Below are 26,712 nucleotides of genomic sequence, written 5' to 3'. Positions count from 1 at the left end.
CGCTAACCCCGGCGGTGCCGAGGCCACGATTTCGTTGTCAGCCGCCGCTCCGGGGCGATCCAGGGCTCCGAGGCGATCCAGCCGCCCCTCAGGCCGTGGCAGCTTGGGGGAGGGAAGGAGGGAGGCGTGCTTAGAACGGCTCTTGAGGGCGCATGAGCGAGGTGCGCAGCAGGCTGCGGGCAGCTCCGCGGCCGGCCGGGGCAGCCTCCAGCGCCGCAGGAGCCCAGCCCGGGCCGCTCCCGCAGGTAACGGCGGCCCGGGGCAGCGCCGGCCCCGGGGCGCGGCGCGGCGCGGGGGCCGCTGAGGCGGCGGGGGCGGCGCCATTTTGCGGCTCTTCGGGCCGGGCTCCGGTGCTGCCTTGGAGGCGCGGCCCGGCGTGAGGGAGCCCGCGGGTGTGCGCTGGGTGTGCCTGGAGGCTCGCTCCGGGTTAGGGCTCCCCGGTGGATGTGGGCCCGGAGCGTGCTCGCCTCACGGCTCGGGAAGCATCTCCGGTCCCGTGCGAAGCGCAGCCCCGCTCCGTACGCGGTGGGGCTGTGAGGAGGTTTGGGCCCGCAGGTATCACCTCCAGCTCGGTGGAGCTCACATAAAGCTCTCCGGGGCAGGACAGCCCTTGCCGGGGTTGCCGGTGGGTGTCACCGGGTCCCCACCCCGGTCAGGGGTTGCCCGGCTGAGCCCGGAGCGCCCAGCGCGGCTGGGCCGGGGCTGCCCCTGACCGGGGGCTCGGAGGAAAAGTCCGGCCCGGTGATGCTCATCAAGGTTGTGTGGTTTTATCTGTGCTTCGTTCGGCACCAGAGTAGTGTCTTTTTCCGTCCTGAACTAGGTACCCGTGAAGAGCTTCACTCAGGTTTGACAGGAGGAGAAAACCTGTGTGGCCATCAGCTATCACTTACGGCCCGCTTAGCGTAGTGATGCATCTTCTGATCTAATGTGAAATGTTAAACTGCAGATGCTTTCTGAAAGCAGCTGCTGCTTTGAATGATACAATCTGGATTACAGAAGCTTTATGTTGTGTTAGGCTGTAAACCACAATAGGTTTGTTCTATAAGTTAATGGGGATATTATGCTTCTGGTAATATTACGGTCATATTACGCTTCTGTTTTATCTCCTGCATTGACCCTATGGTGAGCATCAGTTGAGTTTATTTAGCCCTTTCCGAATATTATCAACCCTTTTTCTAGGTAAGAAAGGTGCTTCAGGCTTTCAGCCTTGGGAACAGCTGGACAAGAAAAATGAATTAAGGTTTAGGTAGATGTTTTTAAAGAGGGAAAGTGTATTTGAGCCTATTGATGCTATAGTGATGAGAGGACAGATTGATGGTTTTGAGACACATCTTGCAAAATATCACGTGCTGGGGCTGATTTTAATACCTCTGAGAGCCAGCCCTGGCTCTGGAATGTTTTCCATTCTTTGGAGTGTTCATTCCGGGCAGTTCTGTGTAACGGGATTTTTACAGAGCATGGAAGATGCCTCTAGGGGAAGCCTCCATTTTGACTGCTGTGCCTAACTCGACTAATTCTGATGCTCCTGAGTTTGCTGTCAGGTTTCTAAGATGCTGAAATGTGTTTTTCAGGTTCCTGTGTGGGCTTTTTTTTCACTAATAATCTGGAAAATAACTTGCCATTTTGTGGGGTTTGGTGCTGAATAGGTTTGACTGTAGGAAGCACACATTGTTGCAAAGATGAAGCAGGCAATTAAAGTTCTTTCTTAATCATTTGAGAAGATTTTAATATGAGTCAAATGAAATGCCATAATCAAGGAACCAAAGCAGTTGAATGAATTGCCCATAAATTTCTTTGGCATGAAGTGAGTGAAATGTTTATTTCTTCTAAGCAATAGGCAATAAGAGTGTTTAAATAAAGGTATATATAATGCACTGGAGCACAATCCATAGATTAGAGTGAAATTTCAACACTCAGATAATTTATTTAGAGAACTCCAACCATGTTTTGATGCCTAGATGGATTAATTAATTGTAGTAGTAGAAAATACAGGGTGTAAAACACAGGTGACTGTTGGGCTTAGTATTTCACTGTATTGTAGAGAAACTCAGAAATCTAAAAGATTCTAAATAAGGAAATGCTAATTTGCCATGCGGTACTATGGTATTTTCAGGCAGCTAGTCAAGAAAATTTGAATTGGAAGCATCAAACTTGTTTCATGCAACCAAAATATGATAGACTTATCTACAAATAGAAACACAAGGAGCATCCTTTTTTGTATTCAGCAAAGAGTTGGAGTATGTGTGCTGTTATGGAAGTTTATTTTTATAAAATACTACTCCAATGAATTTTATAAGCATGGAGAAGATTGTAAGTGCCCTGAAACACAATGTTTCATCTTGGACTGGCAATTACATGCGTAGATTCAGTTTTGGGGGTTGTTTTAAATTTAAAAAAAAAAATGCTCTGGAGTAATTTGCTCCGAGTGACAAGAGAAATCTGCAAGAGAAGTATCCAAAGCCATTTCTGAGCAGTGGAAGTAGCTTTATTTTTATAACATCCATAGTACCTGTGACCAAGGTTGGCAGGGTGCCAGCCCTGCCAGCTTTGAGGAGCTGTAACTGTAGCGTGGTTCCCATCAGAATTCAGGGATGTGGACACTTTTTTGAGATGAGTTTTAGGAAGCCCCAGCACATGTTGTGATGTGGCATCTTCCTGCATGCTCTGTTTCTGCACGTGATATTTCCCAGGGCTTTTAAACATCTCTTCTCTTGTGTTTTTTTCTGTTAAAATTACCTATCTTGAGAGATGCTCTCTTCAGCCTCAGCTTTATCCCAGATACAACATGGTTATTATATAACCTTTTCCATTTTACTTACATTTCATTACATAACCTGGTATTTTCCATTGTTACTTGCATAGCAGAATAACTGCAGAGCCCTGCTTGATCCAGGTTAAACTGAATACTAGAAAATTGCTATTTTTACATGCCTGACATTTCTCTTGCATGCTTGAGCTTAGATATTATGTTTGCTTATTTCAGGACTGCCTGTGAACCACAGCCCAGAAAGAAGAAACAATCCTGTTGGTTGAAGTTGAAGATTTGTCTCTAAGAAAAAGAAACAATCCTCTTGAAGTTGAACATTTTTCTCTAAGAGTAAGAACAGAGCCATGCCAGTGCTTTCAGAAGACTCAGGTAACTCAGCTGCATGTTTTCAACAGAACAGGGATTGAAATCTTATAAATTTTATAAAATTAATTCAAATTGGACTAAAATGTAATGGAATTAAGAGAATTCAGCTGGAGTTTTTGAGCAATTACTTACAAGAAAGAAGGTGAAATGTAAAAGGTAAAAATTAATAAAGTTTGTCAGGAACCAGTTTCCTGATAACCCTAGAGCACCAGAATATATTCTGATAGACCTGAGTGTATTCTGATAAACATGTATATATTCTGATAGACTTGAATATATTCTGATAAACTTGAATATATTCTGATAAGTTTCTGTAGGCAGAGTTGGACCTCTCAGTGTAACAGTGCCTTCTACTCCTGCTTATTAAAGATCAGCCCATGTATATCTGCTGCTTGCTGGGTCATTTCTTAATATTTTCTAAACAGGGGTTGGTAAACTTTGTTAATATTCTTACTTTTAACTTAAAATAAGTGACTTTGTTCAGAGCTGCTTACTAACTTTTCCAGTATGCTGCCCAGAGGGAAGTCACAGATATTAAATGATGCTTAGGGTTAAAGCAGGAGTGAGTTTGAATCTCCTGGATCAAAATTCACTCTGAGGTTCATGGAGAGAATAGCCACAGGAATATATTTGAGCCCCCTCCACCTTTTCTTATTTCCTGTTTTGTTTTGGTCTTGTGTTCCCAGACATTGTTCACCAGGAAAAATCTGGTGTTTGTCTGCTGTGTGTGCTGCAAAACTGGGATACTGGTGATTAAAATAATTTTTAGACAACAAGCCACAAGCTTTGATTCTGCCACAATGGAAATCTCCACCTGTCCTTTCTTCCTCTGTTCAGGCCTGGCTTTTTTAGGTGCCTCAGAGGTGGAAGGGGCAGGAGAACACTGGGGAAGTGCAGGGAGAAGCACTGGCTGCCTGTGTGAGCTTTTGTGTGTTTGAAATTCCCTGCAGGCATCAGATTGACCTGAATTTCTCATTTTTTCCCCATCATTTATGACATTTGACCCCATGCAAAGCCATTGAGAAGTCCATTAAAGTGCAAAAGGAGGTGTCAAGGATTCCTGGACAGCAAAAATTTTCTTTGCCAAGAAATGTTTCTAAATTTCCCTGGTGCAGGTGTGCCAGGGGGTATAGCTCAGTGGTAGAGCATTTGACTGCAGATCAAGAGGTCCCTGGTTCAACTCCAGGTGCCCCCTCTTTTTTCCCTCTTTTCACCTTCCCTTTGCCCAAATTTTGCCACAGGAGAAATCCATGGAGAGCTCTGAGCTTGTGGGGTGTTTGTTGAGAGCTCCAGCATGCAAGGAAGAGAGACTGAGCTGGGAAGGTTTTGGGGTTGTGCTGGAAGCACTCAGTGTCTGTGTGTGCTCTTGTCTGTTGTCAATTCTCTGTAATCACCACCAGAATATCTTTTTGATCTTCTTTATGAAAGGACTAGATTGCTTATATTTGTTAATGCTTGATTGAATTTGTGAAATGGTATGAAAGCTTTGATTGTTCTCCTAATTTTTGAGGTGTAACTGTGTGTACCTTTAGTAGGCACTTTGTGGAGCTGTGAAGGGAAGAAATGCAGTTCCTGGACAACAAAACTTTTTCTTTGCCAAGAAATATTTTAAAATTTCCCAGGTGCAGGTGTTGTGCCAGGGGGTATAGCTCAGTGGTAGAGCATTTGACTGCAGATCAAGAGGTCCCTGGTTCAACTCCAGGTGCCCCCTCTTTTTTCCCTCTTTTCACCTTCCCTTTCCCAAATTTTGCCACAGGAAAAATCCATGCAGAGCTCTGAGCTTGTGGGGTGTTTGTTGAGAGCTCCAGCATGCAAGGAAGAGAGACTGAGCTGGGAAGGTTTTGGGGTTGTGCTGGAAGCACTCAGTGTCTGTGTGTGCTCTTGTCTGTTGTTTATTCTCTGTAATCACCACCAGAATTTCTTTTTGATCTTCTTTATGAAAGAATTAGATTGCTTATATTTGTTAATGCTTGATTGAATTTGTGAAATGGTATGAAAGCTTTGATTGTTCTGAGGTCTAGCTGTGTGTACCTTTAGTAGGCACTTTGTGGAGCTGTGAAGGGAAGAAATGCAGTCCCTGGACAACAAAATGTTTTTCTTTGCCAGGAAATATTTTAAAATTTCCCAGGTGTGGGTGTTGTGCCAGGGGGTATAGCTCAGTGGTAGAGCATTTGACTGCAGATCAAGAGGTCCCTGGTTCAACTCCAGGTGCCCCCTCTTTTTTCCCTCTTTTCACCTTCCCCTTGCCCAAATTTTGCCACAGGAGAAATCCATGGAGAGCTCTGAGTTTGTGGGGTGTTGGTTCTGAACTCCAGCATGCAAGGAAGAGAGACTGAGCAGGGAAGGTTTTTGGGGTGTGCTCTTGTCTGTTGTCAATTCTCTGTAATCACCACCAGAATTTCTTTTTGATCTTCTTTATGAAAGGACTAGATTGCTTATATTTGTTAATGCTGGATTGAATTTGTGAAATGGTATGAAAGCTTTGATTGTTCTCCTAGTTTCTGAGGTCTAACTGTGTGTACCTTTAGTAGGCACTTTGTGGAGCTGTGAAGGGAAGAAATGCAGTTCCTGGACAACAAAACTTTCTCTTTGCTAGGAAATATTTAAAAATTTCCCAGGTGCAGGTGTTGTGCCAGGGGGTATAGCTCAGTGGTAGAGCATTTGACTGCAGATCAAGAGGTCCCTGGTTCAACTCCAGGTGCCCCCTCTTTTTTCCCTCTTTTCACCTTCCCTTTGCCCAAATTTTGCCACAGGAAAAATCCATGCAGAGCTCTGAGCTTGTGGGGTGTTGGTTGAGAGCTCCAGCATGCAAGGAAGAGAGACTGAGCTGGGAAAGTTTTGGGGGTGTGCTCTTCTCTTTTGTTAATTCTCTGTAATCACCACCAGAATGGGGAGGTGGAGCTGCTAAAGGAGCTCATTCAGTCATTTTGAAAGTCTGCTGTGGTACTAAAAATTCAACATTTGTAAGAGGGAAACAAAAGGTTTTGGAAACAAAGGATATTGAACATGAAGTGGGAAATGTGAAAGAAATTTTAAAATATATATATATTGCTTTGTTAGCCTTTGCTTTAATATGATGCTGTGTTTGCCACTTATGAAGGGAATGTTGCAAAATGAATGGTGGATAAACACAAGATAAACATGATAAACACAAGATAAACTCTGCAAATTTGATGATCACCAATGTTTTACCCAAATAAATGTAGTGACTGTTAAGTCTGCAGTAGAAAGCCCAGTGATAAATCCTGTGTACAATGTTTTTGTTCTGTCCTGAATCTAAATTTAGGGTTGCACGAAACTTTGGCCCTTTTGACATCTCAGCTAAGACCTGATTCAAACCATAAAGAGGAAATGGGATTCCTTAGGGATGTCTTTAGTGAAAGGAGTCTCAGCTACCTGATGAAGGTAAAAGTTTATATTTATTTATGTACATTCTCCTTACAGTTTACTTTTTCTCTGTTCACTGGATTTATCAAGCATTTACTTTGCCAAACTTTTTTTTAAGAATTCTGTACCAAGCAAAACATATGTGTGCTTAAGAACAAACATTAATAATGTTTGACAATTAGCATATTTTGTTCAGAAATAAATTTTTCTGCTCTTCTTGCTAAAATGAAGATACAGTGCCCCATAGCTAAAAAGTAATGTGAAATGGCTTCATTTTTTCCTTATGCTCCTAAAGTCTTTACAGATTTTCTGTCTGAAACTACCGTGAGCAAAAAGAAAACAGAGTCCCAAACAAAACAAAAATAACCCTAAGAGAGATTATTTTTCTGACACATCTTAGATAAATTATATTCCTTAAATAGAAAAACATTCCAGTGTAGGTATATTTAGCAAGTTTTGTATCTCTCTGTAGAAATATCCCTGAATAATCTTTTTTCAGATTCATGAAAAGCTCCGGCATTATGAAAGACAGAGCCCAACTCCTGTTTTACACAGTGCAGCAGGATTAGTTGAAGATGTGAGTAAAAATTCTTGTCTCCTATTATTTACACCTGCTTTCCTAACAAATCAAAGCTTTACAATTGTGCTGTATGTGAACATATTTCTCATCTCCCCCAGCTGTCTTTGTAATCTGTTGGCCATGATTAATCAAGGAAATGAGAGCTCAAAAATACCAAGTTATTAAATGTTTAGTGAAGATGGACACATTCAGGTGGAAGGAAAGGATATTATGAGTTACCTTCCTAAGGGAGAGGCTGCAAAAATCATTCAGCCCTGTGTGGAAATATCCCAGCTGAGCATTCAGTCACATTCAGCCTTAAAACCATTACAGCCCAGGCAGCTCTGCTGTTGGTTTGGGTTGGAGGGACCTTCAAAGGTGATCTCATCTAAGCACCACAGATCTCACCTTTCCCTGGATCAGATTGCTCACAGCCCTGTTATCCTGGTTTTGAACATTTCCAGTGTTGGAGCATCCCAAACTTCTCTTGGCAGCCTTGTTTCCAGCATTTCACCATGCAGATGTTCTAGCATCTCACCACCTTCATCATAAAAAAATTCTTCTTATATCCAATCTAAATATGGATAATCTAATTCTTCCTTATATCCAGTCTGCTCTCTTTCAATTTAAAACTACAAGCCTTGGTAAAGAGCTTTTCTCTCTCTTGTAAGCCTCATTTATGTGCTGAATTATCATAGTTGAGACAGAGACAACACAAAGCAGCACACTCCATTTTCAGAAGGTTTCAAACTGTTTTTATTATGGCATTTGCTGGCTCTTTACATGCACCTGTTCCCTACCATAGCATAGGAAGGGGCAGTGGAAGGTTTGGGAGCTGGACCATTTCAGTTTTCAAAGTCAGGAGACCCCAGGGCCCCCCTTAACATGCAGCACACCCCCTCTCCCTGTTCCACACACACTGTACCACCTCCACAAAAGTTTCAGCACTGCTACCTGGCAAGTCACACAAAATTTCCATCTTCAGAACAGCAGAGAAGTTTTTTATAGAGCTGTATGAATTCCCTGCTTAGAACCCTTAACAGGGTAAGGAAATCTCTTTTGTCTCAATCCATTTTCCCTTCCTCCTCCCTCCTTTGCTTTCTCTCTCCTCCCACCCACTCAGCCCAGTGCAGAAGTGCCTCCATTATTTCTCTCATCTTTCATTTAAAGTGCCTGAGAGTCCAGGGCATATTTTGGTGTCCAGGTTTTGCAGGGGAACAAGGGAAGTTATGTTGCATGTTCCACACAGGTAATACTAGATGATTGCACAAGTTTAAAGTCTTTTATCAAATAATGCAAGAGTGTTGTTTCAGGTATCATTTATGTATTCCATATGGAATTAAAAATTTCAGAACTCATTCCTGAAATTCTATTGATGGAATAACTCTTAAAAATGTATGTTTAGGGATTGTTATTCTGATTCCTAATGCTGTCTTCTGTACTATCTAATAAAAATAGCTAAAGAAGCTTTGGTTTCTTTCAGGTTTCATGCACTATAGACTGGGATCAGTTTTGATCTGTGCACACTACGTTGATGGATGATAGATGTTAGCAAACACTCAACAGAAATGTAAATACATGACCTTGTTTGGTGAATTCCTTTAATTTTGAGGTTGTAAATTTTTATTTTAAAGGTAATAGAAGAATTGCAGACAGCACCAGTGAATAATGAAGAAAAGGAGCTGCTTCAGCTGTTGTCAACACCACATCTCAGGGTAAAAACCACGAAGAAATGTCTTTGCAGAATTGTGATAGAACATTTTGTAACAGAAAAGTTATATAGAAGCCTCCCACAAACTTCTATTCCACTGGGATTTCCTGCACAGACTTTAGCATGTGAAAAAAATTGAAAAGAGACAGCTTTCCTGCATAATGCACCATGCTGTCTTCTGTTCTTCTCTTCCTTAATATTTTCTGAGGGACCAGAAAAGGAGAAGAAAATTATACCTTCTTGCTTTTCATTGTCCACTGTGTTTTTTGTTGTTGCCTGGATTTATTTTAAATATTGACATACACCAGTGTGTAGTTTACATGATGGGTAAGGTAATTGCTAAATCATTTTTGGAGGATTTGTGGTGAGGGAAGAAAGGGGGAGGTTTAATTTTGCTGTAATACTGGAAAGATGAGAATGGGAATTGTGGTATTACTCCATTACATTTTTAAACATTATTGTTTTTTATTTCCTTTATGCAGGCAATGCTTGTAGTACATGACACTGTAGCACAGAAGAACTTTGACCCAGCTCTTCCACCTCTGCCTGATAATTTTGATGATGATTTTGATGAGGAATCAGTGAAAATTGTTCGGCTAGTGAAAAATAAAGAACCCTTGGTACATATTAGATCCCCTATCTCTGATTATAAAACTTTATAGTGCAAGAGTGTTATTGGGAGTATGGAGGAGATACTTGAAGATGTCATCAAATAGCCTTCAGAAACTTGGAGTGTTCTGAAGCTTATAAAGTAACATAAAAAACAATTTGGTAAATGATAAATGCACCTTCACAATTTTGCATTTAGCTGCTTTATGGGCATAGTTTATAATGCCAGGAAACAGTGAAGAAATTGTATATGTTGGAGCAATTATGCTGATTATATCTATTAATTCTTTTGATGCTGTAGCTAGCATTCAGTGACTTCATGTGTTCACTTGCATGAAAGTCAGTGAGAGTATGTTTGATACCTATATATAATCATTATATTGTCAAAGTCCTAATTTTATACAAATGGAAATGGAAGAATTTATTCCCTATGGCAAAACAGCTGTATTGGGAAAGAAATTATTAAAGCTTTGTATTGCCAGCAGAGGTAGGAGGAGGAAAAAAAAAATCCAATTACTTGGCTTTTTTTCTTTTACATATAAAAGTGCTGACTGTATTGTATACAGATTCAGAAAAGGAGGAGAAGGAATTTGTTACAATAATATGTTTTGCACACTTGAGTGGCTTTGATGACCACAATAATCAAAGGCAGCAGAAAGGAAGGTGGGTGCACCTTCCCATAATCACTTGGCATGGGCAAAACTTGAGTAATGGTGGAAATCATCAGGGAGAAAGAGAAAAATCATAGAATAAATTAATTCCGGTCTAAAAGTCATAATAGTATACACATTAATTCTCTGGTTGCTGAATTCGGGGTAAATTTCTTACCTTTTTTTGGGTGGGGGGTATGTTTTATTTCAGGGAGCTACCATCAGAAGAGATGAGCACACAGGAGCTGTGATTGTAGCCAGGATCATGAGGGGTGGTGCAGCTGATCGCAGTGGTATGATTGCAGTAGTTCATTTCTGAATTAAATTTGGAAACCTCTGAAGTTTCCTGGGCATGCTCTTAACATTTCTGTGTTTATCAGTAACCTGTTCATCTAATTACATATGCTTTTTATTAGGAAAAAATGAAAACAGAGATGGAAGAAGTATGTTTGAGCTGTAGAAAAATGCAAAGAATGTTTTTAACTTTTAATTTAGTACCTTGGTTTATTCAGTGTATCATGTGTTGTTTTCTGTTTGCTTTACTGAGAATTTATTTTATGGCAGTTAACAGTAGCTGTATATATGGCAACTACAACATTTCTTATTGAACTGGATAAACAAATCTAAATCTTGTAGAGTCTCTTCATGGCTTGTTAAAAAATTTAGTGTAGCATTCTTTCTGTGAGTGTGAAGTATTGATCTGTCAGGTGACAGATATGTCATTCCTGCCTTTATTTTCTGTGTGTCTCCTGATTTGGGCACACTCATGAAACTATTCCAGTTGTATACTTAATAGTGATCCAAAGAGTGATTTTCCAGGGTTCCTTGCCTGTCTGCATGCTGCTTTCCTTTGAGCCTGTGCTGCATGGAAAGAAAAGTGCCATTAGCAATAAAGGCAGGAGACTGAGGCACATTTCCAACAAAGGCTTTGGTACTAAATCCATCAGTCTGGATGAGGGAGCTGAGGAAGTACAAGCTAATGATTTAGGCTGGACATCAGAGGAGAAGTGCTTTCCAGTCTCTAGACCTATTTTAATTTCCTTATCATCTTTTCAGGTCTTGTCCATGTTGGAGATGAACTAAGAGAAGTCAATGGTATTACTGTGCTTCACAAACGACCAGAAGAAATAAGTCAGATTTTGGTCTGCACTGATTTTCATTTCAAGATCTTTTCTGTTTGGTGATCTAGTAATTACAGTAGATGATGAAATTTAACCATGAGTTTAAAATATAGAGCTAAAAGATGCAATCCCTGCTTGTCTTTGCATTAAGAGTTTTTCTTCTCCCAGTGGATTAGTCTTCTCCTTTTGACTTCAGAAACTTCTGCGAACTGGATTGGTACCAAGTAAGATACAAATACAAAATTAACATGTTGCTCTGTCAAGAACTTCCCTTTAATGCTTTGTTTATGGCAAGCAAGCTGCAAATTATAAATACACTCCTAGAGGATGATTCATAATGTGGTGTGTTGGGAAGCTGAAGAGAGTCTTGTCTGTGTGTTCAGGAGAGCTGTCAGTCTGTCCTTTACCAGCAGATTCCTGGTGACATGAGCAATTTCTTGCTTCAAGCTTCTCTAACATGAATACCCACAAATCTTGGTAGAAAGTGGTGTAGCTCTTCTGCTTCTTTATCTCTGATTTCCCTTTTGTGCTGTAATTCCCCTTGTCTTGGCGTGGAGTGGAGTTAGGGACACAGTAAGGACACTGGTGTCACTTCCATCACCTCATTTCAATTGAGATCAAATAATCCCAATAATGCCAATGACTGCTTTTAACTTGGGGGGCAGGGGGTGTCAAAACCATTTTGAAATAGTGTGTAAAGTTTAATTTATGGGGATCTTGGGATGCTATTTATCTGTCCTGTGTGATTTCTAATTACATATGTCCCATGTGAGTTAATGCCTGAAGTGTAACACTTTCTTTTTCATGGTTTATTATTTGAAGAAAAGCTACAAATGTTTGTGTTTGCTTTTTAATCTGTGCAGAATTGCAGGCTTCCCTGAAACACAGTTCATCTCATGCAAAATAAGGCATCTAAAACAGATGAGATAAACCCATTCCAGATTTCTGATGAGATAAACCCATTCCAGATTTCTGATGAGATAAACCCATTCCAGATTTCTGAAGGACCCAGAAGTGCTTTTTAGTTTACTATAACTAATAGTTGTAATTTCCTAGCAAAGATTTCTAGAGTGAAAGTAGGTGTTTATTTTGTACATGTTTATATTTCACTCTTGACAAGTTAGCCACTATATGGAGAAAACACAGCAGTATTGTTCAAAGCAGCACTTTAAAATTATTAGTCTGCAAAAATTTAAGTCAGTGTTGTACTAAAAGCCCCAGAAATATGTAATGTACTCTGAAGTGTAGCCCAGAAATTAATGCAATTGCTAAAAGCAAACAAGGGAATTTTAATGCAGGTCTTAATATGTTTTAGCCAAGTAATTACTGTGGATGTCTCCACTGTTGTGGAGTCATGGAAAATCCTGATGTTCTCTGTAATGCAGTTAAATTGTGGATTAGCTTGGCCTGTTAGAGTTCTGAGGAGACAGCTGCTAGCTCCTTAACTGGAGCTTGAATAGTCTGCATTGTATCCTTGTCCTGCTTTCAAAGTAAAAAACCATTTCTGTTTTGCTCAGGCTCAGTCTCAAGGGTCAATAACACTGAAGATAATTCCAGCCATCAAAGAAGAAGATCGTCTCAAAGACAGCAAGGTATGCAGCTGAACCACTCAGCACATCTTTACCATTCCTGCTCCAGTGGGAAGTGCCACAGACTCCTGATTGAGCTGCAAAGACAGCACAGTGCTTTTTTGTGCAGTACCCTTCTATTCATGGCTCCTCTCCATCTTGGCACGTGTTCTTTTAGAGCATTTCTGAAATCCTGCCTCTCTTTTTGGTCTGTGTAATTAAATTGAGTGTTCTGCTGTCTCCTCTCACCGTGGCAGCTGCAGTCTGTCCATTTTCTCTGGGCATTTTGCCACTCATTTGAGTGAAAATGGAGCTCTGCAAGCAGAGCAGCATCACCATGTGACCCCAGCAGCCCATTTCAGCTGCCCTACCTGATCAGCAATAAGTGATTGCTCAGCTGGTCCCTCACAAGGTTCCTCTGTCAGTCTCTCTGCCTCCCTGCTCTTGCTTGCTGAACTTCTCCTTCAAGCCCACAAATCACTTTCTGTATTGGTTCTGCCCTTGTGTTAAACTGTGTTAAGATACAAATCCAAAGTTGAACAGTAGATTTTGATGCATTAAAGGAACATTTTAAGAACAGTCTTTACGACTGGGCAACTTTGCAAAAAATCTGTGACAGTGGTCACAGGGGTTTTCAAGATGAGGGAGGAGACGAAGATTTGACTCTATATTTCAGAAAGCTTGATTTATTATTTTATTATATATATATTACATTATAACTGTACTAAAAATAATAGAAAGAAAAGTTTCATCTTAAAAGGCAAGCTAAGTTAAGAATAGAATAGAATAGAATAGAATAGAATAGAATAGAATAGAATAGAATAGAAAACAAAGGTCTGTGGCTCAGACAGAGAGGGAGAGCTAGCTCTGCCTTGAATGGTCACTAATTCTAAACATCTACACAAGACCAATCACAGATGCACCTGTTGCATTCCACAGCAGCAGAAAACCATTGTTTACATTTTGTTTCTGAAGCCTCTTAGCTTCTCAGAAGGAGAAGAAAATCCATTTTTACTGTTTCCTCCCTTCCCTTATTTTTTTCCAACCATTCCTTTATTGCATTTTGTACTTAATGTAGATTGTCATCTGTGTTTCTTGGAACTTTGGTCTTTTGGGTCTCATGTTCCACAATTCCATAATTACTGGATATATCCTGGAAAGTTAATTTATTTTACTGCACAAGCTACCAGGTGTCAGTATTTTTGAGTGCTTGCAGGAGGAATAAAGTATATATATAGCAGTGTTAGCATTGGGGAAAGCCTTTTAAAGGCAGACATTTCAAATTCCAGATAGGACAAGAAGAAATGACACGTGTCATCCCTCTGGCTGTCCTGAGCAGCCAAGACCCCTGCCAGGGGTCTCAGGGACCCTGGCACAGAGCACAAAATGCCCCTGTGGTTTTGATTTAGACCCATGGAGCAAATTACCAACCTTGTATGAAGATCAGCAAGCCAAAACAGTTTAAGTAGAATATAAGTGAAGTTATCACAAGGTGGAAAAGTAGATTTTAGGGTTTTTAGAATGGGGGTTCAGGAGGCAAGATGGAGGGAACTGGGTGTCTCCAGCCTTTCTCCTTCTTCTTCTTCTTGTTCTCCATTTTCTGCAGTGATGGTGGCACTTTGGGATTGGTTTAGAGTAGAAGCTCACTGTGTAACATAGGTGATAGGTATTGGAAAGTAATTGTAAATATTGTACACATAGCTTTTAGTATAAAGACATAACACTGCCCTGAGGGCAGGCAGAGTGCCTCAGACTGTCTTGCTGAGCTCACCTCGTCAGGGCAGGAGAAAATTTTTTATAGATAACATAAAACAAACAACCTTGAGACCAAGAAATGAAGATCCTTGACTCCTTCAAGCGCCGGGCTGGGAAAAGCGACTTTCAAACTTTTCTTGGGGTCAGTCTGATAAGCTAATGATCCTGCCAGACATGTTACCTTTCTTTTGCAGGTGTTTATGAGGGCACTTTTCTGCTATAACCCCAAGGAGGACAGAGCCATTCCTTGCCAGGAGGCCGGGCTGCCGTTCCAACGCCGCCACGTGCTGGAGGTTGTGAGCCAGGATGATCCCACGTGGTGGCAAGCCAAGCGTGTTGGGGACACCAACCTCAGAGCAGGCTTGATCCCCTCCAAACAGTTCCAAGAAAGGTTTGTCAGCAAAGATTACAGGTTTTATTTTTCTTTTACGTGTATACAGTTGTCACCATATTGATAAATTGATTTTATGCCTGTGGTGGTGTTCGAAGGGGTCCCAGGATGAGGGAAGAGATGAGGATCTGACTCCATGTTTCAGAAGGCTGATTTTTTATTTTATGATATATATTATATTAAAATAAAATTATATACTAAAAGAATAGAAGAAAGGATTTCATCAGAAGGCTTGAAAGGAATGATAATAAAATCTTGTGACTGACCAGAGAGTCTGAGCCAGCTGACTGTGATTGGCCATTAATAAAAAACAACCAGATGAGACCAATCCCAGATGCACCTGTTGCATTCCACAGCAGCAAATAACCATTGTTTACATTTTGTTTCTAAGGCCTCTCAGCTTCTCAGGAGAAAAATCCTGTCAAAAGGAGTTTTCATAAAATATATCTGTGACAATGCCAGGTTTTTTTCGCAGAAAATTAAAGGCATGGTCATGGCAGGGTAAATACAGCCAAGAGGAAAGTGCTAAAAAGCTCCATCTTCTCCAATTATATCATAAACTTCCTACTTGATTTTAACACTTAAGGAAGATTTTACTTGAAACTCTGTTCTTACATTTTCACACAAGCTGGGTAAATTGGTTTCTTTACTAGTAAATAACAGAAAACTTCCAAGTGATCTGGAAAAAGGTGGATAATTTCTACTTATGCACAGCTCAGTGACTGCTTTGGACAAAGGTTATTTACTTTTCTTAATGTTGCAATAAAAGATCATGTGGGCAAAAGGGAAATAGTAAAAAAAACCAGATTGATAAACTATTGATTTCCATGCTCTGATATATGAAAGCATAAAATGTTTTGAAATTTTCTTTTCATTCCCTTACTAGTAACAATGTGAGACTATCATAGTTTTAAATAAAGCCTTTTAAATAGTTGAATCAGAAACATTTTAATTTTTTTTTAAGAAAAGCACTATGTCATTCTTTATTTTCCATGCTATAAATTCTCTGTAATTCTGAGTTTCCATATGTAAAATAGAATTATTTCCTATTCAGACGACTGACTTACAGGAGAACAACAGGCACTCTGCAGAATACCAGAACTCTGAAGAAACCTTTATGTAAGTCAGATGTTCTTTCAGTGGTGCTTTAATTGATACTAAATTATAATTTTTTTCTGTTATTTCAACAATTATTTCACCACTGATTGATATTTTAAATACCAGCTGCCACTGGTTGATATACATGGACACAAGGGAGGAGGAGGATTTGGGTTTGAGCTTTATCCAGTGTTGTCAGTGCTTATTGTTTTCAAAACTCATAGCTGTCCCTCTCTCTCTGCTCTCAAAAACATCTGGCCTCACATATTTAGATGCCTTAACATTTGCTCACACTTTTTCTGTGATTTGAAACTTGAAAGCTGCAAAAATAACCTAATGCATCTTCTGGAAATTCATATATGAGTGCATGAAACAAGTCTAGATTCATATGAAAATAAAGGCATGTAATGAGGAGTGCTGCTTAAGCTTTATCTCAGATGTTTTCAAGACAATTAAGCTGATAACTGGTTATAATAACTCCATTTCTGCCCCAAATTCTTTAATCAGTTGATAAGGGTATTGTATTGCAGTACTTTTTTTAAGATAGAAAAGCCTGCTAAGCAAATTAAACCAGAACTTTCCTTTCTATTTTCTCTAATTTTGCTCAATTATTTTTCCATCTTTTTAATATCATCCCAACTCTGCCTTTCATGCTAACTTATAGATGATCAGTCTTCTGACAAAGGTAGGTGCTCTCCTCACTCACTTTCTGTATGAATACAACCAACCAAAGTATTTTCTAAAATAAAAATAATAAAATTTTCTAAAATTCCAAAGGGAGCAGTAGATATATTGTTCCTAGGACATTTTCTTTGTGAATTATTATTTAAAGTAATCTAATTCAGGTTGATGACTTAAGTAATGGTGAGTTTGCTTTTCTGATTCAAGAGAAAGGATTTGAGATGTGTTTACATATTCTGGAGGTTTCTGAGTGAGGTTCAAAGACTTGCAAGTTAAATGCAGTCTTTGGTATGTTTAAAAAATAAAGAAATATTAGGGTTTAACATTTTAGGGCACCCATGTTCATTCTAAGTGATTTGTCTTCATTGTTTTCTGTGTTATTTTCATTATGAGCAATTCTGTTGGGCTTATGCAGTTTGTATGTCGTGTACCAGCTGCCTTTCTAAATATCACATATTTCCTGTTGAATTCCATAAACTCTGGGAACTGTAAATACCAAGGTATAAAATTCTCTAATTCAATATCAAAGTCAAGGATTTTTTCAAATACAAACCACTAGTAAAGGCAAGTATTTTTTAGTTTATGTTTAAAAAGTACCTGCAAACAATGCAGGATATAAAATTTCTTTCCTTGCCAATGAGCCAGACTTGTATCACACACATTGTCTGATATTCCTTCCTCCCTCTCACTCCTTTCCTCTGTGCCCTACCCCACTTTTGAATTTTCAGAAGACTGTGACTGTGAAGGATATTTCAATGGACACTACATAGGTGAGTAACCAAACCTTTACCTGTTCCCTAGCACACCCACCCCAAAGAAAACCAGAACCAAAATGAAAACAAAACAAAACCCCCAAAAGAACCCACCTCCACATGAAAAAAATCCAAACTGAACTATTAAATTAATTTCCCATACATTCATAAGCTAAATTATCTCTGTGAAGAGGCATAACCTAAAGCAGCTAAAGTTTTATGAGGGGGATTTTATTAGTGGTTGGGTGTTAGGTTTTCTATCCCATAGGCAATGGGATATGAGGTTTTCTATCCTATATATGAAGTTTTCTATCCCATATACAATGGGATTTTAAGTTTTCAATCCCACATGCAATGGGGTGTTGGGTTTTCTAACCCATATATTCGGGTTTCTATCCCATATTCAATGGGATGTTAGGTTTTCTATTTCATATATTAGGATTTCTATCCCATATGCAGTAGGATATGAGATTTTCTATCCTGTATTTGAAGTTTTCTCTCCCATATGCAATGGGATGTTAGGTTTTCTAACCCATGTTTTAGGGTTTCTATCCCATATTCAATGGGATGTGAGGGTTTCTATCCCATATTCAATGGGATGTTAGGTTTTCTAACCCATGTTTTAGGGTTTCTGTCCCATATTCAATGGGATGTGAGGGTTTCTATCCCATATTCAATGGGATGTGAGGGTTTCTATCCCCTATGTGAGGTTTTCTATCCCATATTCAATGGGATGTTAGGTTTTCTAACCCATGTTTTAGGGTTTCTATCCCATATTCAATGGCATGTGAGGGTTTCTATCCCATATTCAATGGAATATGAGATTTTCTATCTCAAATGTGAGGTTTTCTATCCTATATATGAGGTTTTCAATCCCATATTCAATGGCATGTTATGTTTTCTATTTCACATATTAGGATTTCTATCCCATATGCAGTGGGATGGGAGGTTTTTTATCCCATATGGGAAGTTTTCTATCCCATATATGCAATGGGATGTCAGGTTTTCTGTCCTATAGGCAATGAGATGGGAGGTTTTATATCCCATATTCAATGAGATGTTAGTTTTTCTGTCCCATATTTTAGGGTTTCTATCCCATATTCAATGGGATGTTAGGTTTTCTAACCCATATTTTAGGTTTCTGTCATATTCAATGGGATGTGAGGGTTTCTATCCCATATTCAATGGGATGTTAGATTTTCTAACCCATGTTTTAGGTTTTCTATCCCATATTCAATGGGATGTCAGGTTTTCTGTCCTATAGGCAATGAGATGGGAGGTTTTATATCCCATATTCAATGAGATGTTAGTTTTTCTGTCCCATATTTTAGGGTTTCTATCCCATATTCAATGGGATGTGAGGGTTTCTATCCCCTATGTGAGGTTTTCTATTCCATATTCAGTGGAATATGAGGGTTTCTATCCCATATTCAATGGGATGTTAGGGTTTCTAACCCATGGTTTAGGGTTTCTATCCCATATTCAATAGGATGTTAGGTTTCCTAACCCATGTTTTAGGGTTTCTGTCCCATATTCAATGGGCTGTGAGGGTTTCTGTCCCATACTCAATGGGATGTGAGGGTTTCTATCCCATATTCAATGGAATATGAGATTTTCTATCCCAAATGTGAGGTTTTCTATCCTATATATGAAGTTTTCTATCCCATATGCAATGGGATTTTAAGTTTTCAATCCCACATGCAATGGGATGTTGGGTTTTCTAACCCATGTTTTAGGGTTTCTGTCCCATATTCAATGGGATGTGAGGGTTTCTATCCCCTATGTGAGGTTTTCTATCCCATATTCAATGGGATGTTAGGTTTTCTAACCCATGGTTTAGGGTTTCTGTCCCATATTCAATGGGATGTTAGTTTTTCTGTCCCATATATTAGGGTTTCTATCCCATATTCAATGGGATGTTAGGGTTTCTATCCCATATTCAATAGGATGTTAGGTTTTCTAACCCATATTTTAGGGTTTCTATCCCATATTCAATGGGATGTGAGGGTTTCTATCACCTATGTGAGGTTTTCTATCCCATATTCAGTGGAATATGAGGTTTTCTCTCCCATATTTTAGGTTTTCTATCCCATATTCAATGAGATGTTACATTTTCTATCCCATATCCATATTTTCCCCCTTCCTTTTATCTTTTTGCCTTTTTTGGAACAGCTGCCAGTAACATTCTGCTCCTTGATCTCATCTTTAATATCTTCAGCACCTTTTCCTCATGGCAGCAGCTTTTATTACAGATTTCTCCTATAATCTGATCACTGATTTGATGATAAACAAAATTGATGGGAGTAACTCCCATTTGAAGACAACAACTTGAGGCTGAACAAGTTTAAAAATCTGAATTTTATCTTTTTCTTGTGTTTTGTGCCCAGCTGGTTTACGCAGGAGCTTTAGGTTGAGTCGAAAAGAGAAAGAAAACAATGGCAACGAGGGCAAGCAGGCAGAGCAGGCAGATGGAGCAGAGTTCCTCACATATGAAGAAGTCACAAAATATCAGCAACAGCCTGGTGAACAGCAGAGGCTGGTGGTTTTGATTGGTAAGGTACCCAATGTGTTCAAAGTTTTTCATATTTCTCCTTCTTCCTTTATCCTGCACTTCCAGAGGCTTTTCTTACATGTTTCATTTTGGGGTTCTGGTGGGTTTTTCAAAATATTTTTCTGAACTCAGTCTTTTATTTTAAATTACATTAAAAAAAAAAAAAAAAAAAGCGAAAAAAAAAAAACCAAAACAAGGAATCAAACTCACCAAATCCTTCTAAAAATAATGATGCAGGACTATTTCTCATTTTTCTGATTCACTTTCTGGTTTTTACTCGAGTGTTTAGGCTGTCAGAACTATTGATGAAGAGGCAGATGTTAGAATTATCTATCAAGATTTTGTATAAAATTTCATTTCAGCTTATCAGCCTTGTGCTAAACCAGTTTCTCAGGATGCCCTAAAATTCAAGGGTATCTCCTAGAACTGACTGCTAAGAGCAGATTTCCTGATTTAGTGCCAGCCAGGTGATTGTCCAGCAGTTCAAAGAATTAAATTTGTTCCTGATGATCTTCAAAGCAGAATATGGCAGAGCAGGTCACGAGTTCTCTCATGAAGGAGGTTTCTTCAAGCTCACTCCCAAATCATATTCTTTGTGTGAAAGTAATATATTTATTTTCTGCATTATTTAATTTCACACAGAAACCTGTCAGACAGTGTTATTTTATTTTATTAGGTTGTTTGGGGGCCAAGTTAAGTGAGCTCAAGCAAAAAGTTGTGTCAGAGAACCCCCAGGAGTATGGGGTTGCAGTTCCACGTGAGTAAAATTTACTGATTGTGTTTGTTACATCTGTATTCCATAAATGCTGTCTAATTAATGTCCTGCCATCTGCACTAATCATTTCTGTTCTGACTATTGATTATATTAATATTTATGAAGCACTCCAATTTTTTTTCTCATGGTAAATTCTCATCTTCCTAAATTTTTTTTGTTAGTTACAGCACTCCTGGGAGCAAAATAACTTCGTTTTTGGTCACACAATATTTGAAATTGAGTCTAAAACAAAATTATAGGGTCTGATTTATATTTTGTTCATTTAAATTTGCCACTGTGTAACTTTCTTGTTTGAAGTTGGGAAAATGTGACTGGAACTAAGTAGAGAAAACATTTGCAAAGGCTGATGTGTCTCCCATGTCTTGCTTCCCTTCTCTTCTAGATACAACAAGGTCAAGGAAAAGTCATGAGAGAGAAGGAGTAGAATACAATTTTGTTTCTAAGCAATCATTTGAGACAGATGTGCAGCAAAACAAGTGAGTTAATTTTTAAATACTGCTATAATTGATTATTTAAAAATGTTGGTTGCACAATTTTACATCATGAATACCAAAATCAGGTGACAAGTTGGACAAGATTAGAAGGATTCAGCTTTCAGCTTTTATGTAAAAAGCTCTTTACAGAGTCTGGACTGTTAGAGCAAACTCAAATATTGAGCTGGAAGCAATTTAGGAATAACATCAGTAGGAGGATCCTGAGTTAGAATTTAAATAATCTGCATAATGATTGGTCAGAATTGAATCTAGTGAAAATAACAGATACTTGGTTGGGCTGCTTACTTTCTGTTTAATATGATGAGTAAAAAGTTTTATTCACAAGTCTCCTTGAAAGTAAAAAGTTTTATTCACAAGTCTCCTTGAAAGTAAAAAGTTTTACTCACAAGTCTCCTTGAAAGTAAAAAGTTTTACTCACAAGTCTCCTTGAAAGTAAAAAGTTTTATTCACAAGTCTCCTTGAAAGTGTGTGCTAAATGGAACCTGTGGTTGTACCTGACACTGTGAGCCTGAACATGTTTTCTCCAAGTTCAGATCTTCACCAGGCTCCCAAAAGATGGGAGAATTGCAGTCCATTGCCTTGCCAGCTTTGTTCTGTTTTCTGTGAAAAATATTCATTCTTCTTCCCCTTTTTGTCAGCAGTGCTGATTAACTGTTAGTGATTTATGAAGAATTGCTACAAAGCAAGGAAGGAAAAAAAATAAGTAAAAAAAAAAAAAAATCTCTCCCCACCCACTCCTGGTTTTCTGCCTCTCTCCTCCCTCTTTGCTTTGACTTCAGCAAACAACTATCAAATGTTCCAAGTTAAATATTGTTAATATTTTTTGTAGATGATATTTAAAAGTGTATTGACTTTTTAGATTTGTGGAACACGGAGAGTACAAAGAGAATTTGTATGGCACCAGCCTGGAGGCAATCCGGTCTGTGATGGCCAAAAAGAAAGTTTGTCTGGTGGATGTGGTACCTGAAGTAAGTCCTGCAGCTTCTTTTAAAGAATGCAAATATCATTTCCTGCTGCCTGAGCAGAATGGCACTCTTGGGAATGCAGGGCAGTGGTTGCAGTTCCTACAGTCCAGCTGGGACATGCCTTGCAGATAAAATTAGATATTTTAAAGAAATAGAACTGTGAAAGATGCACTGTAGTAGGACCCACGAGGGGTAATTGGCTTTAAGGCATTTACAGCATGGCGTGGCAAAAGCTGATAGGTCAAAAAACACTTATAATTTATTGTAATTAGCAAATAATTGGCTTCTGAATGTGATGGCGTGAATTATAACATCTGTATTGTCTCACCCTTCACATGAGACTGAAAATTGGATAAAAGCTTTTAAAACACATCTCAGTTACCCCATCTCTGGGTCAGAAAAGGGATTAATCCAGCACAGCCTGGATGTCTCTGTAGTAATGCTCACTGTGGGACTTTTCCCTTGCTGTAGGACCAGTGTGCATCCCTGTCCCAGCCTGCTCAGGACCCAGAGAGAGTCCTTAGAACAGAGTTGTTATTTCCATTCTAGATCTGATTTTAAAAAACCCTGTCCCAGCCTGCTCAGGTCCTGGAGAGAATCCTTAGAACAGAGTTGTTATTTCCATTCTAAATCTGATTTTAAAAAACCCTGTCCCAGCCTGCTCAGTTCCTGGAGAGAATCCTTAGAACAGAGTTGTTATTTCCATTCTAAATCTGATTTTAAAAAACCCTGTCCCAGCCTGCTCAGGTCCTGGAGAGAATCCTTAGAACAGAGTTGTTGTTTCCATTCTAGATTTGATTTTAAAAAACCCTGTCCCAGCCTGCTCAGGACCCAGACAGAATCCTTAGAACAGAGTTGTTATTTCCATTCTAGATCTGATTTTAAAAAACCCTGTCCCAGCCTGCTCAGGACCCAGAGAGAATCCTTAGAACAGAGTTGTTGTTTCCATTCTAGTTCTGATGTTAAAAATGCTGGCCATGGCACACCCACACCCCCCCAAGGCTCTCATTTGTAGGATCTCAAGGATGCAGAACCCATTTTTGGGTGCAGATACAGAATGCAGTAACACCATGAATCACCCCAGGACAGGAGCAGTGAAAGCAGTGCCAGCTCTCAGTACCCCCATGCTGTGAGTTAATACTTGAAAATTTCATCCAGATTTTCTAACTGGGCTAGGAAAAGGTTTGTGGTGCTACCTCAGATGAATTTCAGGTTTAAAATTTGCAGTGTTGTGCTAAGGCAGTTTCTCAGGATGCCCTGAAATTCAAGGGTATCTCCTAGAACTGACTGCTGAGGTCAGATTTTCTGATTTAGTGTCTGCCAAGTGATTGTCCAGCAGTTGTTCAAAGAATTACATTTCTTTAATTAAATTTGCAGCATAGGTGAAGCAAACCATAACTTGCCCATGAAGTCAGGGGTTTTTTATACTTTCCTCAGTATTTTTTGCCATGTCCTTGCCCCTTGGAATCCCAGTGCTATTCAGGCAATGCTCCATGAAGTCTTGGGTGCTAGCCAGGATTCTGGCATGAGCCTTTGTTTGAAGGGCAAAAAATTGCTGTGGTCAGATGTGTAGGAAACAGCACTTCACACCACAGTACCAGTGAAACCACTGAAACCAGTTTGAGTCTCATGGAAATGTTGCAAAAACAAGTCTGATAACAAAAAAAATCATCTGTTCACAGGCAGTAAAGCACTTGAGGACTCCTGAGTTTAAGCCTTATGTTATATTTGTGAAGCCTCTCATTTCAGAAAAGAAAAAACATGTCTTAAAATCTCACATGTCAGAAGAAATCTCATCCCCTCTTGTGAGTATTCCAAGTTCTAATGTCTTGAAAGAAATATTTGGGGCTGGCACTTCTGTTACTTGAAAGAACTCCTCTTCCATAACAAGAGTTAAAGTGGGGCACTAAGTAGGTCCTGTAGCCTTTCAGGTGTAACTTCAGAAAATGGAATTTTTGATTCCTTATCTCCTCAAGTTTTAAAGTAACACAAAGCCAAGTGCCAGTCTTCCATATTCATCTGGGTACATCATCAAGGCTGCAGCAGGGGGAGTTGTGGTTATTAATTGTTGTGGTTTTGTTGTGGGTTTCAGGATGAGGTGAGAGATGAGAATTGACTCTAAGTTCTTAGAAGGCTGATTTATAATATAATATAATATAATATAATATAATATAATATAATATAATATAATATAATATAATATAATATATGAAAATTATATACTAAAACGACACTAAAGAAAGAGAAAGGAGACATCAGAAAGCTAGAAAGGAATAAATAATAAAATCTCATGACAGACTCAGAGAGTCCAACACAGCTGGCTGTGATTGGCCATTAATTAAAAACAATTCACATGCTGGTAAACAATTCTCTAAATCACATTCCAAAGTAGCAAAACATGGAGAAGCTGAAGCTTCCCAGCTTCTCAGGAGAAAAGATCCTGGCAAAGGGATTTTTCATAAAATACCACAGTGACAGGAAGTTGCTGCTGAACTCAGATAAACCAACAATAATTTTACATTTCCTATGAGCAGCCATCAAAAAGTAATTTTGTTATACCCCCAAAGTGACAACCACAGCAGTGTTTAATGGTGTACACACAAATCACAGTGTGTGGATGTCTTGAGGATCAAACCTGGATCAGCTGCAGCTTGGTGATGTGTAAACCTGAACAGAGTGACAGAGTGCATAGTGGTTTTACTTATGATAACCTAAACTTAAATTTATGTGTGTGTATATATATATATATATATAATATATATATATAAAATATATATATTATATATATAATATATATATAATATATATATATATATTTATGATAACCTAAACTTAGTTCACTTGGTAAGTTTTTGTGTAAACCCTCAAAAATACTGAACTTGGGACAGTAGATGCATAATTTCTTTTCAGTTTTGAGGAGTGTGGTTGCCATATCTTGGGTTAAACTACATAAAATGAAGTATCACCATTTTCTGTCCCTCCTATACCATATTTTCCCCCTTCCCTGAGGCCCTTTGCATTTTTTGGAACAGCTGCCTGTAGCATACTGCTCCTTGATCTCAGTTTTAATATCTTCAACACCTTTTCCTAATGGTAGCAGCTTTTGTTACATGTTCTCAGAGTAATGACTCATTATGCTTTAAAATACCATATACTTTATACATATATATATATTTATTATAATGTATAGTAATATATATAATGCATATAATAATCTTATATGTATAGCTTAATATATATATTAAAATAATATATACATACTTTGAAGTACTAGAAGGACATGCTGCAAATTTCATACCAATATCTTGTTTGGATCAACAGGATGAAGAACAGCAGGAAATTCTGAATTCAGCAGCATTCATTGAAGAGCAGTATGGCCATTTAATTGACACTGTACTGGTGAAAGAAGATCTCCAGAGTGCATGTAATGAGCTGAAAACTGTGTTAGATAAACTGAACAAGGATTCATTCTGGGTGCCAGTCAGCTGGGTTAGGTCATAGCTTGTTACCATGTTTGAGGGAAAGACTGTATAAAAATGTTCTGTAAATACATTAATTAGAAAAGGGGAGTACACTGAATTTGCTTCAAAACTGCTGGTCTTACCTAGAAGGCAATAAATAAAGAATGTATGAGGAAAGATTAAACAAAGTCACAAGTTGACACTGCCTTTCTGAGTCAAATTTTGAATAGCAGCTGTCGTTTAGAAGTTGATACTCAGACCATATAAGCCAGTCCAGTCTTTTACTGATCTTTACACTGGAAATTGTGCATTTTGTTACAGTGGTGTTTCACAGAGACTCCCACACTTCCAAAGCATTTTGTGCTGAGACACTGACAAAGATGGAAGGTTTGTCCTTTGGCCACAAATTTTTGTGGCTAGATTGAACACCTCAGAATGAAGGAACAAGCTCCTTCAGCTGGGTGGGAAGTGTTCTTTGGAGAGAGGCTCAACAAGTTCAGCTGGCCAGCAAAACATGCTTCCCTTCACACAGAAGCATTAATTTCAATTCCTAATTAGGCACTAAAAACTAGGCCAGCTATAGGAGGGGTTTTTATGTCCATCACATTTTCCTGTACTCCAAATTATCTTGCACAGCTCACAGGTATTGTCTGCTCATCCACAACTTATGCTCACTTTCCCAGTCACAAAAGCTGAACAACCTCTGAGGGTACCTTTAATTAAATTAAAGCAATTTAATTAAATCCTAAAGCACAGATTTTTATAGTGTACATGAAAACAACTGCAAATGGTTCTAAAACAGGACAGTTAGGAAGCTTTGTTTCTGCAAAACATCTTTGCCTGTGCTACATGGTGGGCCACAGCCTTGACACCAATGGAACAGCTCCAAAAAGGGCACTCAAAGGAGGAGCCACAGGTCAAAATCATCATCCTTCCAACATTTATGTACTAAAAAGAGGAGCTACAGCTCAAAATCTTCATCCTTCCAGCATTTATGTACTAAAAAGAGGAGCTACAGCTCAAAATCTTCATCCTTCCAGCATTTATGCAC

The 26,712-nt window shown here is 39.0% G+C and overlaps 1 protein-coding gene and 4 non-coding genes across 6 annotated transcripts; all 5 read left to right on the top strand.

Annotated features, from left to right (window-relative positions):
* The first annotated feature begins 150 nt into the window (after positions 1-150).
* MPP3 (MAGUK p55 scaffold protein 3) lies at positions 151-25,849 on the top strand. 2 transcript variants are annotated; one of them, XM_059489207.1, is made up of 19 exons: positions 151-245; positions 2,984-3,136; positions 6,420-6,538; positions 7,020-7,097; positions 8,714-8,794; positions 9,273-9,410; positions 10,261-10,342; positions 11,106-11,191; positions 12,688-12,762; positions 14,688-14,884; positions 15,939-16,003; positions 16,647-16,667; positions 17,395-17,433; positions 19,803-19,967; positions 20,643-20,723; positions 21,124-21,217; positions 22,095-22,203; positions 23,883-24,005; positions 25,522-25,849. In XM_059489207.1, the coding sequence occupies exons 2-19, from the start codon at positions 3,112-3,114 to the stop codon at positions 25,699-25,701; spliced, it is 1,758 nt and encodes a 585-aa protein (XP_059345190.1). In that variant the 5' UTR covers positions 151-245; positions 2,984-3,111; the 3' UTR covers positions 25,702-25,849. The 2 variants fall into 2 exon arrangements, with proteins under 2 accessions (XP_059345190.1, XP_059345189.1); XM_059489206.1 differs by having other exon boundaries at positions 17,392-17,433.
* Positions 4,257-4,328, top strand: TRNAC-GCA (transfer RNA cysteine (anticodon GCA)). The gene has a single exon. It is a non-coding gene; the product is annotated as a tRNA-Cys (tRNA).
* On the top strand, positions 4,773-4,844 carry TRNAC-GCA (transfer RNA cysteine (anticodon GCA)). The gene has a single exon. It is a non-coding gene; the product is annotated as a tRNA-Cys (tRNA).
* Positions 5,279-5,350, top strand: TRNAC-GCA (transfer RNA cysteine (anticodon GCA)). Its single transcript has one exon. It is a non-coding gene; the product is annotated as a tRNA-Cys (tRNA).
* TRNAC-GCA (transfer RNA cysteine (anticodon GCA)) lies at positions 5,769-5,840 on the top strand. The gene has a single exon. It is a non-coding gene; the product is annotated as a tRNA-Cys (tRNA).
* Positions 25,850-26,712: the final 863 nt, after the last annotated feature.

This window comes from Ammospiza nelsoni, chromosome 26, assembly GCF_027579445.1.
Source record: "Ammospiza nelsoni isolate bAmmNel1 chromosome 26, bAmmNel1.pri, whole genome shotgun sequence".
NCBI classification, from domain to species: domain Eukaryota; kingdom Metazoa; phylum Chordata; class Aves; order Passeriformes; family Passerellidae; genus Ammospiza; species Ammospiza nelsoni.
The sequence above is the reverse complement of the archived record's forward strand: the minus strand, read 5'-3'. Positions and strand labels throughout refer to the sequence as shown.

What these genes read in the sequence shown, in the direction of transcription:
- MPP3 (XM_059489206.1), top strand. Translation starts at nt 3,112, where the DNA reads ATGCCAGTGCTTTCAGAAGACTCAG. An exon ending in CAGCAGGATTAGTTGAAGAT is followed by an intron (nt 7,098 to 8,713) that starts GTGAGTAAAAAT and finishes TTTATTTTAAAG; the next exon opens with GTAATAGAAGAATTGCAGAC. An exon ending in GAGGCTGGTGGTTTTGATTG is followed by an intron (nt 19,968 to 20,642) that starts GTAAGGTACCCA and finishes TTATTTTATTAG; the next exon opens with GTTGTTTGGGGGCCAAGTTA.